At 42.3% G+C, this 16822-nt stretch overlaps 1 protein-coding gene across 1 annotated transcript in view; it reads left to right on the forward strand.

Moving 5' to 3' along the window:
• Positions 1-16822, forward strand: part of COLGALT2 (collagen beta(1-O)galactosyltransferase 2) — a 102278-nt gene that overhangs the window by 66026 nt on the left and 19430 nt on the right. Inside the window, exons 5-6 of the mRNA XM_055319109.1 lie at positions 2023-2227; positions 7671-7790. Coding sequence (XP_055175084.1) covers positions 2023-2227; positions 7671-7790 — 325 coding nt within the window. The remainder of the gene's footprint in view (positions 1-2022; positions 2228-7670; positions 7791-16822) is intronic.

Below are 16822 nucleotides of genomic sequence, written 5' to 3' on the forward strand. Positions count from 1 at the left end.
TTTTTTTTTTTTTTTTGTCAAGAAAAGACACATCTGTCACCTATGCTTGTCTGCAGGAGGCATATTCATCCTCTCTCTCTTTCTTTTTCTCCCTTATTTTCTCTGCTTCCTTCCACTCACCCTGAGGATATTCAATGATTCATTGTCATGAGTTTTCCAAACCTTCTCATTCTGAGAATATTGTTCCTAAGTAGTCTAGAACTTTGTATTTGACATGAGTTCTTGGGCAGTGCTGCAAATAACCAGTGTTTCCTTTATCCCCTGGAAGAATGCTCTATAAATTGAAGGATGTTAAGCAATCCTTAAGTTAAAGGCTAGGAAAATATTGTAGTAATAATGATACTTCAATAATGAATTACAGTTGTCAGAGTCTCTTCATAGATCTTATCACATTATCCATTCTACCACCTGTGAGAGAGACCAATCAGCTATTATCCCATTTTTCAGGAGAAGAAAGTCAGCTCAAAGAGGTTAAGTGTGGGCTGAGACAAACAACTAAAGGAAGGTTAGGATGACCATAAAACTCACATCTCCCCCTCTGTTATTATGTGGTCAGTGTTAGGGTGAGTTCAGCTAGAACACCTGCCCAGGCCCTGAAGGAGACATCAGAGAGGTAGAGGAGGCTGCAGGGCCTAATGGGTGGGTCCTGACATCGCAACAGGAAATGTGACCATAAAATAAGGTGACTGCTTGATGAACATGTGAGAAGTTCTCTATCCACTGAGTACTGTGCCCTTCGGAGTGCTGGCTCACACTCATTCGCCTAGAACATTTTTGGAAATGCCTTTCAAAGCTTCCACATGCATTTAGCATCTTCATACATACATCATACCATCTTCCTCTTTTCTGGAACAGATGTGAGTTTTGGCAGTGGTCAAGTTACAATTGGTACCACTGACGTGTAAGCTCCAGTGGACTCCATAGTTTGTGAGGGCTGAGACTGGGGATGTCTATTTTATCCCTAAATCTCTCACATCTAACACAAGTACTCAGTTGATGTTTTTTGAATGAACAGTTAAGTCTGGGGAGAACACAAGCTGGGTTATTCCAAGCCAGTGTGTTCAAAACCACAGAGTAAGGAGATTGGTTGTCCTGTGTGCTCATCCAGAAGGACCTGTCAAAAGCCAAATCCCCAAAAGAGTATGGAGCAGTGGTGGCTTCACCAGAAGACTGAATAAGGAACCGTGTGAATAAGGAACCCCATTTGTAGGTGTACTGGAGTACTGCCTATTGCATTAAAAATATTAGCCATGCGATGTAGTAATTTTAAGATTGGCCAATATTTTTTGATGCTTTCTTGGTGCTTGGCACTACTCTAAGCATTTTTCAGATTTTTACCTCACCTGATTTTTACCAGCAACCGCATGGAGTAAATGGTGCCATCATTCCTGGTTTATGGATGAGGACATAGGCACAGCAAAGTTGAGCCACCTGGCTGATACCTATAGACAATAGGTTGCTGAGGTGGCATTTGAACTCATGCAGCCACATGCCAGAACCTGTCCTTTTAACTACTCTGTCCCACCACTTCTTAATACTTTCACTTTGTATCCAATCGTACGTCAGCATAATACATACTTTTATGAGATCATTAAATCCAGAGATATGCTGAAACCAAAATTATTTCTTTTTTTTTTTAAAGATTTTACTTATTTATTCATGAGAGACCCAGAGACATAAGCAGAGGGAAAAGTAGGCTCCCTGCAGAGAGCCCGATGCAGGATTCAATTCAGGATCCCGGGGTCACGCCCTGAGCCGAAGACAGATGCTCAACCGCTGAGCCACCCAGGTGTCCCAAACCAAAATCATTTCTGATCACAAGACCCTGTGTTATTTTCTATGCATATAGCACCTCTTGAGCTCCACTGGAAATTCATAGGCCAAGATAAGGAGAATGGAAGTGACTTTGCTTGAGGACTTCTCCTTAACTGGTGGTAACTTAGAAGGAGTGAGCCTAGCAGAAGACTGGAAAGATGAAGCCCTCAGGTCAGAGGACAAAGGCCACCTGTGTCTGTCTTACAGGGCTTCTATAAAAGGACCCCAGACTACGTTCAGATTAGAGAATGGAAGAGGCTGGGCTGCTTTCCTGTCCCCATGGTTCACTCCACCTTCCTGATTGACCTCAGGAAGGAAGCGTCTGACAAGCTGATGTTCTATCCGCCACACCAGGACTATACCTGGACCTTTGATGACATCATCGTCTTTGCCTTCTCTAGCAGGCAAGCAGGTACTGTTTGCGTTTGGTTGTACTGTCACCATGGAAACACTGCCAATAACCAGCTCCTTTGTTTTGTGCATCTTCTCATAAAACAGTCCTATAGAACGCTTTTTTCCCCCCAGGTAGTATTAGAGACCATTGTTTGCAATAACCACTCCAGCACCCTCCTTGTTGCTGTCCCTGTGAGCACCAATGACCAAGAACCACTCTCTCTGGACATCTACTCTCTCTGGAAATCCACTTTCTTTTGTTTTTGAGTGCTGGGGAGACAGTGCTGGTGACGGCAGCCATGAGCAGGTGATAGGTTCTCTGCAGTGCCACTGCATCATTTTGTTCAGTATAGGGATTTGTTTCATTAGGAGCCTCTGACAGAGGCCCAAAACAACACTGGCAAAGACCTCAAACTTTAAAAATAGAAGTTTATCTCTTAAACAAGTCTGAGCTGATATAGTGGCTCCGTTCCTCATAGTGTTCAGAGACTCGGGCTCCTCTGTTACTTCTCCGTCCTCCGTGAGTATCATCCTTAATCACATTGTCCAAGCAATCTCATTGGAATGGATACATTCTAGCCATTGAGTAAAGGCTGGAGAGGGAAGGGAGTCCTCCATTTAAGGAGTTGAACATACCATGTCCATGCATATCCTCTTAGCCAGAACTTAGGTACAGGTCAACGCGTAGCTGTAAGCGGGGCTCAGCTCAGCATGTGCTCTTTATTCTAAGCAGTCTAAAGCCCAGATTTCTTACTCTAAAGGAGGAGGGGACAGATTTATGGAGGCAACCAGCAGTCTGCCACAGTCCCCATGAAAGGAAAGGTAGAGCCGATGATCTTTCAAGAACTACTGGGAAGCATTTCCAGTGGGTCCCGCAGGTTTTTGAACAAGACAAGTCCGTAGGAGGGCGAGTGACTTCTCTTGTGACACCCTGCACATGAAGCCAGGGAGGATTTAATTCACTGTGGCAATTCAACAGGAAGGTACAGGACATTCCTAAAGCAAAGCTGTATTCTCAGGGTCATTCAGACCTTCCTGAGAGAAGTCAGGTCCCCTTATCATTGAGTCAGAAATGTGCCACTTAAACACTAGCAAAAGTGAGCTTAGGAACCAGGCAGATGGCGAATAGACTCATATGGCCATATAACTTATGGTGGATGAGATCAGGACCCCAGGCAGTTGAGGCAAGTGAGAATGTTAATACGAATTCAAGCCAAAACTCACCCATCAGGCATCTTTAAAGCTATAGGTGTTCCCACTTATTAGTTGTAGACTTGGTAGGAATGAGAATATCTGGTGGAAATGTAGAAAACTGATTATTTCCACTTGGCTGCTAGAGCTGTATGGACCCTTTGACCAGGTGTAGGCATTCTTTTAGCCCCATGTCAGGGCAGAAACAGGGTTCTTATCCTCATCTGGATTGAAAGTTTCTATGAAGGTTCTTGGGTCGATGTTAATGGAAACTGCCTCTTTTCAATTGGTCCATGATTTGCTCTGACTTCTCCAGGATGGGAACCAGACTCAGGGCCTTGGCATTCCTTTGAGTTGTGCCAGTCCCTTTGCTTCAGAGGTTGCAGTAAGGATGTTTCAAGAGAGTGAACTATTCACAATTACAGCAATGGTCCCTTGCCTAACAAAGTCCTCTTTGATAGTCATTACATAAGGTGGTATTGTGATCCATGCACTAAATTATTAGGATATATTTTTTTAAACCAAGAACTGGATTTGGGGCTGGAAGAGTGACACGGGCTGGATAGGATTTTTTCCAGCTCTGTCCTTTGCTTGGCCTGTTCACTCAGACTTCATTTTTTGTGGGTCAGACTCCCATAGGCCTTCCCAGGACATTGAAAACAGGTGGAAAGGCCCAAAGCTGTTTTGTTTTGTTTTGTTTTTAAGAAAATAAAGGAGAGGGAACCAACACTCTAGGCCTTGCCTTCATGCCTGGCATCATGTTAGGCTCCGTGTTACTTGGGGAGACAAGATCTTCACATGTAGAAATAGTAGTAGTTGTGAAAAAAGGAAATCCAAGGATCACATTGGGGGTATAAACTATGAACATGTTAGGAGTCAGGCAGGAAAGAATGACTGTCATTTGGGGGAGTGAAAGAGCTTTCCTGACAGTCCTCTGGAGATCCAAAACAAAGCACTTCGCTTCTCCCTTACAAGAGTCTTGATGAAAGATGATTTGTGTTCTCTTGTTCTCACTCTGTGAAGCTCTCCCTAGCTGTGTTTCATCCATTGAAGCATCATTTGTTAAAAATCCAAAAGGCAATAAAGGGTAGATGTGTACTTGGCAGGACCATCTAACCACAGACCTTGATCCTTAACCTTCCACTTCTGACTCCAATCATTGCCACATGGAGGCTGATGAATGAGAGAAGAAGCAATCCAAGTGTGCTGGTTCGCTGGGGAGTGGCTGCTGATCTAGCCCCAGAGGAGAGAGCATGGGGGTCATAGACGAGTCTCTGTGGCTACAGTGAAGCCAAGGTCAGGAGTTCACTTGCCACTGTGGCCAGGGATGTGGGCTTTGTACCATGGCCACAGGAGCCATCTCTGGCGCCAACTCATCATCTTCTGAATGTCTGCTGTCAAAAAAGGCAAGAGATGTGGGTGACGGGCAGGGAGATCTGCCTCCTGCACATCACTGGTGATAATCAGAAGTGCTGCCCATGTGCAAGGATGGCAACTCAGAGTTATTACTGGTTCCGAGGCTTGGCTTTAGAACCCTGGGCAGATAGAAAGATACTTGGCATTGGCTCTTTAGGGACAAAAGTTTCATGCTAAATGACTTACTGTATGAGCTTGGAGAAATCATAGCCCCTCTGAATCTGATGTGTCATCATCAAGGATAAAAATAAGCATATCAATCCGCAGCATTAAGGTACTATGTAAGTACAAGAAAATGTTTGACATTTTCACAAGTTCAGAGCTTCGATAAAGAGTTTCATTTACCGTTCTTTTTCAAAGGTGAAGAAAATTGTTTTCTCCAGAAGTAACTTTTACCGAGAGTACCAGATTCCTTTATAGGCCTTAATTATCAACACATTTCCTTTTAAAATTGTTATATTTTATCAAACTATCCATGCACATAGTTGAAAAAGCTCAAAAGGTCCTCCAGGGTTTATTATAAAATTAGAAGTCCCCTGCACATCACCCCCCTGTACCATCATGTCCCTCTTCTAGAAGACAGATAACTTTTAACTCTAACAGATGATGAGAGAATTATAATATTATATCCATGTTTCTAACTAATATGCTCATATTGCTACTTCTTGATTCTCTGGATTTACTTTAGACATCATCTATTGGCTGTCCACTATAGAATTCGAGGATTTAGCTCTCTGTCTTCTCTGTGCCCACTCAGGACAAACACATTTTTCCCAACTCCCAGTACTCTTGATAGAATCACATGGTAATTTAAGATAGGTCAGTGGCCAGTGTTTTTTGTTGTTAGAGTTATGCAAACCTAATTCCAAGCTGAGCCACTTTTCGACTATGGTTAGTCTTCTTTCCATATTCAACATAAAAATGGACTTTTTCTTTTGCTTAGTTTTACTATTCCTAATGCAGTCTAAAACCAAGCCCTGATTGTCTAAAACCCCTGTTAGAATGGTCAGATTTGTCAGATGTTCTTGTTGCATATTTGTAAAGATGTCTCTCCTAGAGCCTTTTTTTCCCCCAAGATTTTATTTATTTATTCAGGAGAAACACACAGAGAGAGAGGCAGAGACACAGGCAGAGGGAGAAGCAGGCTCCATACAGGGAGCCCAATGTGGGACTCCATCCCAGGACCCCGGGATCATACCCTGAGCCAAAGGAAGACACCCAACCACTGAGCCACCCAGGCGCCCCTCTCCTTGAGCCTTCTGATGTACTCTTATCTGAGTGGTGCCAGTCCTATCTACCCCAACCTAGGATGCCCCTTCTTGTCCTCTCTGTGTTGATGCTCCTGTCAATTATGTCTTACTTCCTCCGTGTTTTCCATGATCCGCCTCCTCCCTTCTTCCTCCCCCTTCTCCTTCCACATCAGCTAGTCACTTTTGAGAAAGTGCTAGGGTAAAGTAAATACTTACAACCTTGCTTGTGTGAAAACGCTTTCTTGTCGCTTCACGTTTGATGGACAGCTTGGCTAGGTCTCATCTCCTCTTTTTACTGAAGCTTTGGAAAGCTGAGTAGTAAAAGGATCTACCTCATTAGGACCGAGAGGCAAGCTAAACATGAAATTGTTTCCCTTTCATTTCCTGATCTCATCATGATTTTGTAAGGGGGCACATTTTGGTTTGAAGCTCCTCGGAAGCATTCGTGTGGACAAACAGTAGATGTTTTGAGTTCACTTGGTAAAGCAAGAGAAGTGACGGCACTTGCTGGACCATAGGCAGATTCAGTAAAGGGGAGGCTGAAGGCCCTTTTCTTTCCCCATTCTTCTTTGTTAATGCCATGAGACAGCTTCACCTGATTTGGCAGGTGACATAGCTACCTGGAGGAAATTTCATCTGTACAGCATAGAGAAGTCACTATGCAGGTAATTCTGTCTCTGGAAAGCAGAGATAATTATTGCAATTAACAAGTCAGAAGCTTGGACCCACGGACCAGAGCTTGGCAGGCTCATCCTTGTAACTAAGCAATCTTTTCAGTAGTTGGGACTGTCAGTGGTTGGATCGCTATGAGTCCCTCTTGATTCCTATATTCCTGGCTATCTGGTTAAACAGAGATGCTGCACAGCTCTTGGAGTTAGCCATATGGGGCCTGGAAGCCAGTGTTGAATACAAGAGGGCTGGGGCATTTTTCTGATATGGTCACACTGCAGGTTCTTACCAGGACTTGAAATGTAGACTCTTTTGTCCTCTTATGAATCTGTTACACAAGTTTCGTGTCTGCTGGTTGACTCCAAATCCGTGCCTGCTACGAGAAGAGATAAAACCATGAAGAGCCATGGAGAATTCTAAATTTCTTTTGTTTTGTTTTTTTTTTTTTTTTTTTTTTTGTTCTCCATATGCCTAGATTTAGCTTTAATCATCTCTCAGCCTCACAGGATTTTCCTGTTTGCTTTCATATCAAATGTGGATTTTATTCCTCATTTTCTTGTTATTTCCTGTAGGCAGATTACAGTGTTCCATTCTGTGCTCTGGAATGGGAATTCCTTGCCTGTCCTTGATCCCTTCGTGCCTTTAGTGTTCCTTTCAGACCACGAGTATGCTTTTTTTTTCAGAAGGAAAAAAAATCAATTTCCTCTGAGCTGAAGAATGGCCCATGGTTTTTATTAGCCTCCAATGCTGTGTTAAATTTTCTTAATAAAGAGCATTTTTGAGGTCTACAGACAGTGTCTGAAACAACTACTGTTCAGTTTCAGGGCCAGACTCAGTTTCGGCCACAGTCCAAGCTTTTTTCCCCTTACTTGTCTCTCGAGAACTAAGAACTGTGTTTTCTGATTGATTGCTTTTATCTCTCTCTTGGGTTCTCAGGCATCCAGATGTACCTCTGCAACAGAGAACACTATGGCTACCTGCCCATCCCCCTGAAGCCCCATCAGACCCTGCAGGAGGACATCGAGAACTTCATCCATGTGCAGATAGAAGCAATGAGTAAGTGACCTTGGAGACTGGGTGATGATGGCTCTTGTTCTATTGCCACCGTGACCATACCAGCTACTTTCCCCCCTCCCACGACTGAGATCTCACAGCCATCAGGCTGCCGTGGCTGAAACATAGCCATTCATTTGTTCATTCACCCTTAAACTTTTCCTATGTGACAAATGAATATGACAAGCTCCTTAAGGAGCTTCTGACGCAGGTGGCGAGCTGGGCACACAGGAAAGACATCTCACATGATGTCCTAAAGGCTCTGATGGTGATTTGCGGTGTGGATTTAAGCTCTAAACTTTCACTGCTTTCTAATTATATGACTTTGGAAAAGTAATCTAACTTCCTTCGCTGTGAAATGGACATAAAACCTTAGAGTTTGGGAGCAAATTCTCTATGATATATGTAAAACGTCCAATAACAATAATTTAATAATAGCTTATCATGTAACAGATACTAGGCTTAACGTTTTTTTTTTTTGTCCATGGTCTCATTAGTCCTTACAACAATCAATGAAAGGGTTTTTGTTATCTCCATATTACAGATGAAGAAATTGAGGTATAAAACATGTTGTAACTTGCCCTAAATCGTTTTGTTAAAGAAATGACAGATTTGGATTTGAACCAGTCTTGCTATCTGCAAAGCTCATGTCCTTAAACGCTGCATCATTATTGCCTCTGGGTCTAGCATGGTGTCAGAACCAATAAATGTTCAACGATCAGTTGCTGTACTAATTATGATGTATAATGTGCAGTGGTGGGTAAAGGAAGAGGTAATGGATAAGCCCTGCCCAGGGGAGGATGTTGGAAATGACTTCCCAGAGGAGGGAATGTTTGCAGTTCATTTTCACACAGCATCTGAGGAATTCTGTTGTTCATCACGGGAGTGTAGGATGTGTGTGTGTGGGCAGTGAGGATGGTTGGGGAGGCAGAGCAGGAAGTGAGACTGGAAAGTGGGCAGGAGCCCAGCCAGAAGAACCTCTAATGTATAAGAAGGTGTTTGGACTTTTCCTGAAATGAGGGGACCTCTTAAAGAGATTTGTAGCAGAGGAATATCTGATTGAAATCTGGATATAGAAAGGTCACTCTCTTGGTAAGAGAAGTATGGCTGGAGCAGGGTGGGACAGTGGATGGCTGGTCTCAGGCCAGAGGTGAAGAGATAATTTTGGACATTACATGGTAAAAGAGGCAAAAGATGGGGAGGATCTGAGCTAGGGCAGGCCTGGGGGAGTGGAGAGAAAGGAAGAGATTAAGAGAAACTTGTGACACAGACTTGAAGGGACTCAGCCAAGAGTCTGTGGCTTAGCAAAAGGGAAGCAGAGAAAAACTTCTAAGTTCCATCTTGAGTGCTTTGGGATAGCTGTAGGAGTTTTAAATGGTGTAGAGCACTTAGAATAAAGGAGACATTTACAAAGAAAAATCATGAGTTCATTTTTAGGCCCATTGAGTGGCCTGTGAATATCTATTTCCTGCTGCCCATCTTCAGAGAATAAATGCCTTGTTCATCCTATTTGTCTTGCCTTGTTCATCCTATTTGTCTTGAGATGTAGTCCTTTGCCGGTCACCTAGGAGGCTCCCAGTAAATATTTGTTGAATAATTGAGTGAATAAATGAAAGACTGAGTTTAGGTTGAAATGTCCAGTGAGTAAATGGAGAGATGAATCTATCAAGCCTAATGACGTTCATCTGAGATTCATCAACGAGATATTGTGATATCACAGCATTTCAATAAACCACGAGTGTGAGATGTGGAAGGGCATTCAGGTAAGATAAAGACTGACAAGAAGCTCAATGGGTTTTTTTCAGCTAATGCCCATAACAAGGATGGTTTCAGAAAAGGTTGAATCAGAATTCAAAGTGTTTGAGAAGTGACTAAGAAGCAAGGAAATAGAGAAAAAGCAGATTTTCTTTTTTTAAGAGCTATGGTTGGGACCCGAAGGTAAAAAAGACAATAATAATTTAAAAGATTAATCAGAAGATCCCTTTAAATAGCAGGCTCGCCTACTGAATTTACATAAACTTCTGTTTGCAAAATATCAGTCAGCTCAATATACCAGAAGCACAGCAGTGGTGCTGAGCAAAGTATATCCATAGACTATACTTGGAATGAGGAGAGAAGCACTCCCACCATCACAACCTTTGCATGCTGATGTGCATGTGAGTTTGTAAGCCATTCAGTCCTTAGTCATCTCAGTGTCCCTGGGTTTGAAAAAGGCAACAAGAGACACTATTGTTCTCTAAGTATATAGAGAATAATAGGGATGATGAACAAAAAAATCCAGCATTTGTTGGGTATAGTCTTTTAGCAACCATTTCTTGAAAGAAGATAAATTGTTGGGGTGGGGGATGGATGGTGGAGAATAAGAATTGAATAGGGAGCTGGTTCATTCTGACAGTATTTCTTAAACCAGCTCTTAGGAATTTCTTTTGTGATTTTCTTTAATACACACTGTTTCTGCCTGTTGTCTATGTTCTAGACAAGAGTGGCATCTTACTGCCTTTTATCCCAAGCACCTAGCACAGTGCATGACATACAGTTGGTTCCAAACAAATATTTGCTGAATGTATGACCAAACAAGTAAAAGAATGAATAAGGGAATGCACGAAAATTATACTGCAAAGAGCATTGAATCTGAATCCAGAATAATGAATTTCAACTCAGGTTGTTGCTTATGAAGGGAGAGTTCACCTCTCCGAGCTTTAGTTCCTATATCTATAGAGTGAGGATAATAGCATTTACTTTGCAGGGGTAGAAGAGGCAAATGAAATGATGTACATCAACTCCATAAAATATTGAAGCATTGCTGTTATTATTAGGACTCACTTTGACTCTTGGTAATGTGCTACCCCTTACCGCCCCTGTTTCCTGGCCATCAGACTTGACTCCAAGTAGAGGTCGACTCAGAGATGGCCAGTAAGAGCCTTGCCTTCTCTTGTTGTCCCCATAGAACTGAGAGCACAGAAGCTTCTCTGTATGTAGAAACACACACATTGTCAATAAAGTTTTTAATTATTATAAATTACAAATACACATAACACCATGCTACACAAGTAGAATTCATCTGAGAAGAATCTGTAATTGGTAGCTGTCATTATTGATCTCCCAATGCAGACCAACTCTAATGCTAGACACTTTATATATGGTGTTTTATTTAATTCTTCTATTTATCTTCTTTAGCTATAATTTTGTTAAAATTTCAGATTCTGAATTTTAAAAGGTAGAACATAATTGAAGTAAGAAAAATAATTAAACAAATAAACGTTTGAGGGTAGTAACACAGAAATATAGACTGGAGGCCCCTGAAGGATTAAGAAAAGGATTAATAATGAAATCATATCTGTCAAGTGTCCTCAGGAAAGATGAGCCAGATGTTGAAAGCATCTGGCACAGCATCTGGAACCCAATGGGCAGTAAAGAAATGGTTGCTAAAAGACTATACCAATTGAAGCATTAGAACAAGAATTATATTTATGTACAAACATTGAATGTCTTTTTACAATCAACGAGTCACTCTATCAAGGTACTGAATATTCAGGGGAATATAAGGGAAGGGAGAAGAAATGTGTGGGAGATATCAGAAAGGGACACAGAACATAAAGACTTCTAACTCTGGGAAATGAACTAGGGGTGGTGGAAGGGGAGGAGGGCGGGGGGTGGGGGTGAATGGGTGACGGGCACGGAGGGGGACACCTGACGGGATGAGCACTGGGTGTTATTCTGTATGTTGGTAAATTGAACACCAATAAAAATTAATTTATAAAAAAAAAAGGTACTGAATATTCAACACATTTTAACCAATTCTCTGTTTGGGATATATATATTTAACTGGAAACATAGGGCAAACACAAAAAAGGTCCTGATGATGCAGTATAGTGCCTTGTAAGAGGAGCAGATATAAAAGCAGTTGGAATTTGGAATAGGAAGAAATTGCTGTAAGCAGGTGTATTCTAGGAGAGATTCAAGTCCTGGTGTTTCTCAAGCTGCACTTTGCTAGTGTGAAGTTTAAACAGAAGGAGTGATACAGTGAGGACACTATAGGCAGAGGAAGAAGACCCAGCAAAAATATCATTCAAAATGCATTCTCACTCTGGAAGAGAGTTGGCTTTGAATAGTAGAAGAAAATAAAATTTGAGGGTTGGGGTGGCTTAATTGTTGTGGCCCTTGAATTTCCCAGCTAAGACAGAATGCCCATCCTAAAAGCAGTAAGGAGGCAAAGAAGTTTTTAGAAGAGAGAGTCAGGCTGTAAGTACTTATTAAACACTTACTGTATTCCATGGATTGTTCAAGATGCTGGAGATACAGCAGTGAGCAAAACCAGCAGAAGCTCCACCATCAATGAATTTATTTTTTAAAAAGATTCTATTTATTAATTCATGAGAGACACACAGAGAGAAAGAGGCAGAGAGAGTAGCAGGCTCCATGCAGGGAGCCTGATGTGAGACTCCATCTCTGGACTCTGGGATCACTCCTTGAGCCAAAGGCAAGACGCTCAATTGCTGAGCCACCCAGGAATCCCAATGAATTTATATTTCAACACAGAGAGATAGACAATATATCAGTGGAGCAGCCACATGGATGTTTGGGTAAAAAGTGTTCCAAGCAGAAAGAACTAGAGGGGCATCTGGGTGGCTCAGTTGGTTAAGCGTCCAATTGTTGATCTCAGCTCAGGTCTTGATCTCAAGGTCATGAGATCCCACACTGGGCATGGAGCCTACTTAAAAACAACAATAACAAACAAACAAACTACAGAGACCGTTAGGAGAGCTTGTTGGCAGAGCCAACAGGACTTACAGAGACCTGGATGCACCTAATGAAGGAGGGGAAGGACTCCAGATGACACCAGGACTTTGGCCTGGCATACCACTTAATAAAATGGGAAAAGATTTGAGGAGGGAAAGTTTAGTCATGTAAGCTTATGATATTTTTTTAAACATCCCAGTGGAGAAGTTAGGAGATATTTGGTTGTGAGTCTGGAGTTTAGGGAAGATACTCCAGCTGGAGACAGACATTTGAGAGTCATCAGCATTAAAAGGACATTGGAACTGTCATGGAACAGTGTGAACTTATTTAGTAAAAGATCATAGGAAGAGAAGAGGGAAGGGAAGAGGACAGATCCCTCAGGGAGACAAACAGCCAAAAAGCTAGAAGGAAAAATTGAGAAGTGTCTCAGGAAGGAGCCAGATGCTGCTGAGAAGTCCAGTAAAAGGAGGATAGGGAATTTAACATTGTTTCTGTCAAGATAAAGATCTGTGATGACCTTATAAGAGCCACTGCAGTGCAGTAATGGGGACCCAAGCCCATGGGAGTAGGCCAAAGGGAAGACAGTGGAGATATGAGAAAATGGAATCTTGTTGTGATGGGGATAGAGAAATAGGATGGTGGTTGAAAGGGAATGAGAGGTCGAAGGAGAGATTGTTTTTTTTTTTAAGATAGAATTTTAGCATATTCATATACTGAGAAGAAGGATCCAATATATCAGGAGAACTGGATGATGCAGAAGAGAAGAAAGTAGTGTAAGGCCAAAGTCTTTGAAAAAGCAAGAGGAAAGAAAAAAAGAAAAAGAAAAGAAAAGAAAAGAAAAGAAAAGAAAAGAAAAAGCAAGAGGCTTTGTAATCTACGGCAGTATTGGAGTTGTCCTGGATGGGAACAGAGATGCTCCTTTGCAGAGGGGAAGGCAGCAGGTGTAGGTACAGATGCAGCTGGGTTTGTGGATTTGAGGCGGAAGGAAAAGGTAGGTCTCATTTGAATATTTTCTTTATGAAATATGTAGTACATCAGTATGATACTGGAGGTGTCAGGAGAGAGGACAAGGCATAAAACAGATCTCTTGGAGAGTGGGAAAGCAAATTTACTATGGAAGCATAGTTGCATCATTTGGCAGTGCTGAGTGCCAATGTGACATCTGTGGTTGTAATTTTAAACTGATTCAGTCAACACAATTGTGTGAATTTCTCTCGCAGTATTCTTGGTGCTAAGTAAGTGGATAACCAAGTTTAAGCAGGATTAGGATTTTACCAAGCAAGAGCAATGGAAGCAAATCAAGAGTCTTTACAAGGGGCTGTGGACTGTGGGCCGCCGGGGTTGGTGAAGGATCTCATGATGGCTGGGTGAAAACTTGCTCTAAAAACCATTGACTGGGTAGCTTTTGGGGAGATCATACCCCGAAACCAGAAGGCCATTGCCAACTCCCCGAAATCCTGGAATGAGATGCTTACCTCCAGGTTGGCTACTCTTCCTGAGAAACCACCTGCTATCTACTGGGCTTACTACAAGGCCAATGTGGCAAAGGCTGGCTTGGTAGATGACTCTGAGAAGAAGTTTAATGCCCTGAAGTTTCCTGTGCCAGAGGATAAATACACTGTTCAGGTGGATGCTGAGGAAAAAGAAGATGTGAAAAGCTGTGCTGAGTTTTTGTCCCTGTCAAAGGCCAGGATTGAAGAATATGAAAAAGAGATGGAGAAGATGAAGAACATAATTCCATTTGATCAGATGACCATTGATGACCTGAATGAAGTCTTCCCAGAAACCAAATTAGACAAGAAGTATCCCTATTGGCCTCACAAGCCAATTGAAAATTTATAAACTTGAGTTGAGGAGAAAGCCCTGGCCCTCATATTATAAATGTTGGACATTAAAAATAATGATATGGTGAAAAAAAAGTCTTTACAAGGGGTAGTTCGAGTGCCAGCCCAAGAAATCTAGGTTGGGTACCAATGGGCATGAAGACATGAAAGAGGTGATGGATGCAGACATGGTAGTGGGTCACTGAAAGAACGATTGTTCGTGCAGGACCTAGAAGCCCTGTTGTTGGGTACATCACCACGCTGATGCTAAAGTTTTAAGAATGATGGCAGGGACAGCGAGACTGTGAGCCAAAGGCTGTCATCATCAGTGGCTGAGGAGGCGTGACTATGGGGCAGAGGGTGCTCAGATACACTTCAAAGAAGCTGGGGGTTTTGATGGATGGAAGGGAAACAGTTTGGGAGTGAGTCAGGGGAGATGAGAAAAGTCAACTTCTACTCTGAGGGGTGAAAGGGAAGCAGTGTCCTCCAAGGAAAGCCAGGTTTTGGCTAAAATAAAAAGATGAAGAGACATTCAGAGAAAGGAAGGGACTTGCAATGTCAAAGAGTTGATGAATTACAGCTGGAGCTTCAAAGAGCAGAGTGAGGAGCTGTGGTAGGGTGCGAGACGGGGTGGAGCACCAACTACGGCACACCGGAAGCACTGTGCCCATCACTCTACACATACCTACTCACTTCATATGTTAGGAGCCATACGAAAATTTGGGAATGTGCTTCCTGTACAGAAAATTTCAGGATGAATGACAGGAGGCTAGATCTTATAAAGGTGAGAGAAGCCCATGGGTTATATGAGGCATGAGGGGATTGGTCTTGCAAGCCAGAGCCTGAGGTGATGGGAGATCTTAGGTGCCCATTCTCAGTAACAACATTCTGGAGCCACAGAATGTCATCTAAGGATTATTAAGATTATTGGACATAAAGTCAGAAGGTCCAATAATCATACCAATCACTCACTATTTGATCTTGGGCATCAATTGCTATTTGACTGTGGGCAAGTCTACGTCTGGATGGGTCTCAATTTCTTCATCTATAAAAACAAATAACCAAAAGATAAATGAAAATAAATGATGTTGTGAATATGAAAGCACTTAATAAATAGCAGCATGTCGGGTGCGACTGTTGTGGTTGAGAATAGCGTTGTGCTTGAAGATTATTTTGGCAATAGTGTGTGTAAGGAGTGCATGAGAGTTAGAAAAATTTTAAAACAGCCCAAGCAAGGGGGCGCTTGGGTGGCTCAGTTGGTTAAGCATCTGACTCTTGATTTTGGCTCAGGTCATGATCTTAGGGTCATGAAATCAAGCTCCGCATTGGCTGAATGTGGAGCCTGCTTAAGATTCTCCCTTTGCCCCTCCCCACCAGCTCATGCTCTCTCTCTCTCTCTCTCTCTCTCTACAATTAATTAATTAATTAAATCACATATGCACAAAAATTATCCCAAGCATGGTGAGTGAGGATCTGAGCTAGGGTGGTGGCTGCAGCCATTGAAGAAGTTCAGAAAAACTTCAGGATTATACTGAAATGACTATGATTTAATTAGGATTTGGTACAAGCACAATCTCTCAAATATTTTGGGGCACGTGTCTGGGCTGGTGCCTTTTACGCTGGATGCTGTGTGCTCCAGCATAGACTATAGAAAAAGCAACAAGTGTTGGTCACCCAGAAGCAAAGACTTAGCTAACTGAGCTGCTGTGAACTCAGCCCAGTCACCAAGGCCAAGTTGATGCCAATGGCTACCAAGGACTAGCTTTGGGGGCAGACTGAGTAGGAGTAAAGGGTTCAGGAGTCAGACTTGGGTTCAAATACCAGCTCCATCAGCTCTGTGACCTTGGGCAAATTATTTAAGGCTTTGTTTCTTTATCTGTAAAAATAGGGACACTTGTACTTATCCCATGGTACATGTGAAAATTAAATAACTGTGATTATATATGTCAAGAGTGTAGCTCAGAGTTCAGTGAATAATAAAATCTCTATAATAGTAGCTATAATTATGATTCCTAGGTCATGAAACTATCCAGGAGCCAATGGACATACTGTCTCAATTGGTGTGGCACAGTGAGATACTATGTCTGGGAAGGGATTCAATGAGGGACTGATAAATTATGAACCACAGAGTCAGAAATGACCCCATACCAAAACTGGGATATACCTAACCTTCAACTTTGATGAAACAAAGACACATCCTTTCTCCTTGCACAGTAAATTTCTTAGGTCTAACTTGTATCATTCCGTGCCTTTCCCTGTGGCTTAGCTCTGTCTTCAGTAACAAAACCTAGGCATATTTCTCATAGTTTTGCTCAATGGTGGCTTTCAGGAGCCAGCCGCTTGTGGCTTGTGGGGGACACTTGTCCTGTGAATGCAATGACTGTCCATGTTTGATGAGAGCAAAGTGGCTAAAAGCAGTCTCTTTGGCCAAAATGTTAAAGCCACGCAACCCATGTGAGTGCCAAACAGAGA

This window comes from Nyctereutes procyonoides, unplaced genomic scaffold (assembly GCF_905146905.1).
Source record: "Nyctereutes procyonoides isolate TBG_1078 unplaced genomic scaffold, NYPRO_anot_genome, whole genome shotgun sequence".
Lineage (NCBI taxonomy): Eukaryota > Metazoa > Chordata > Mammalia > Carnivora > Canidae > Nyctereutes > Nyctereutes procyonoides.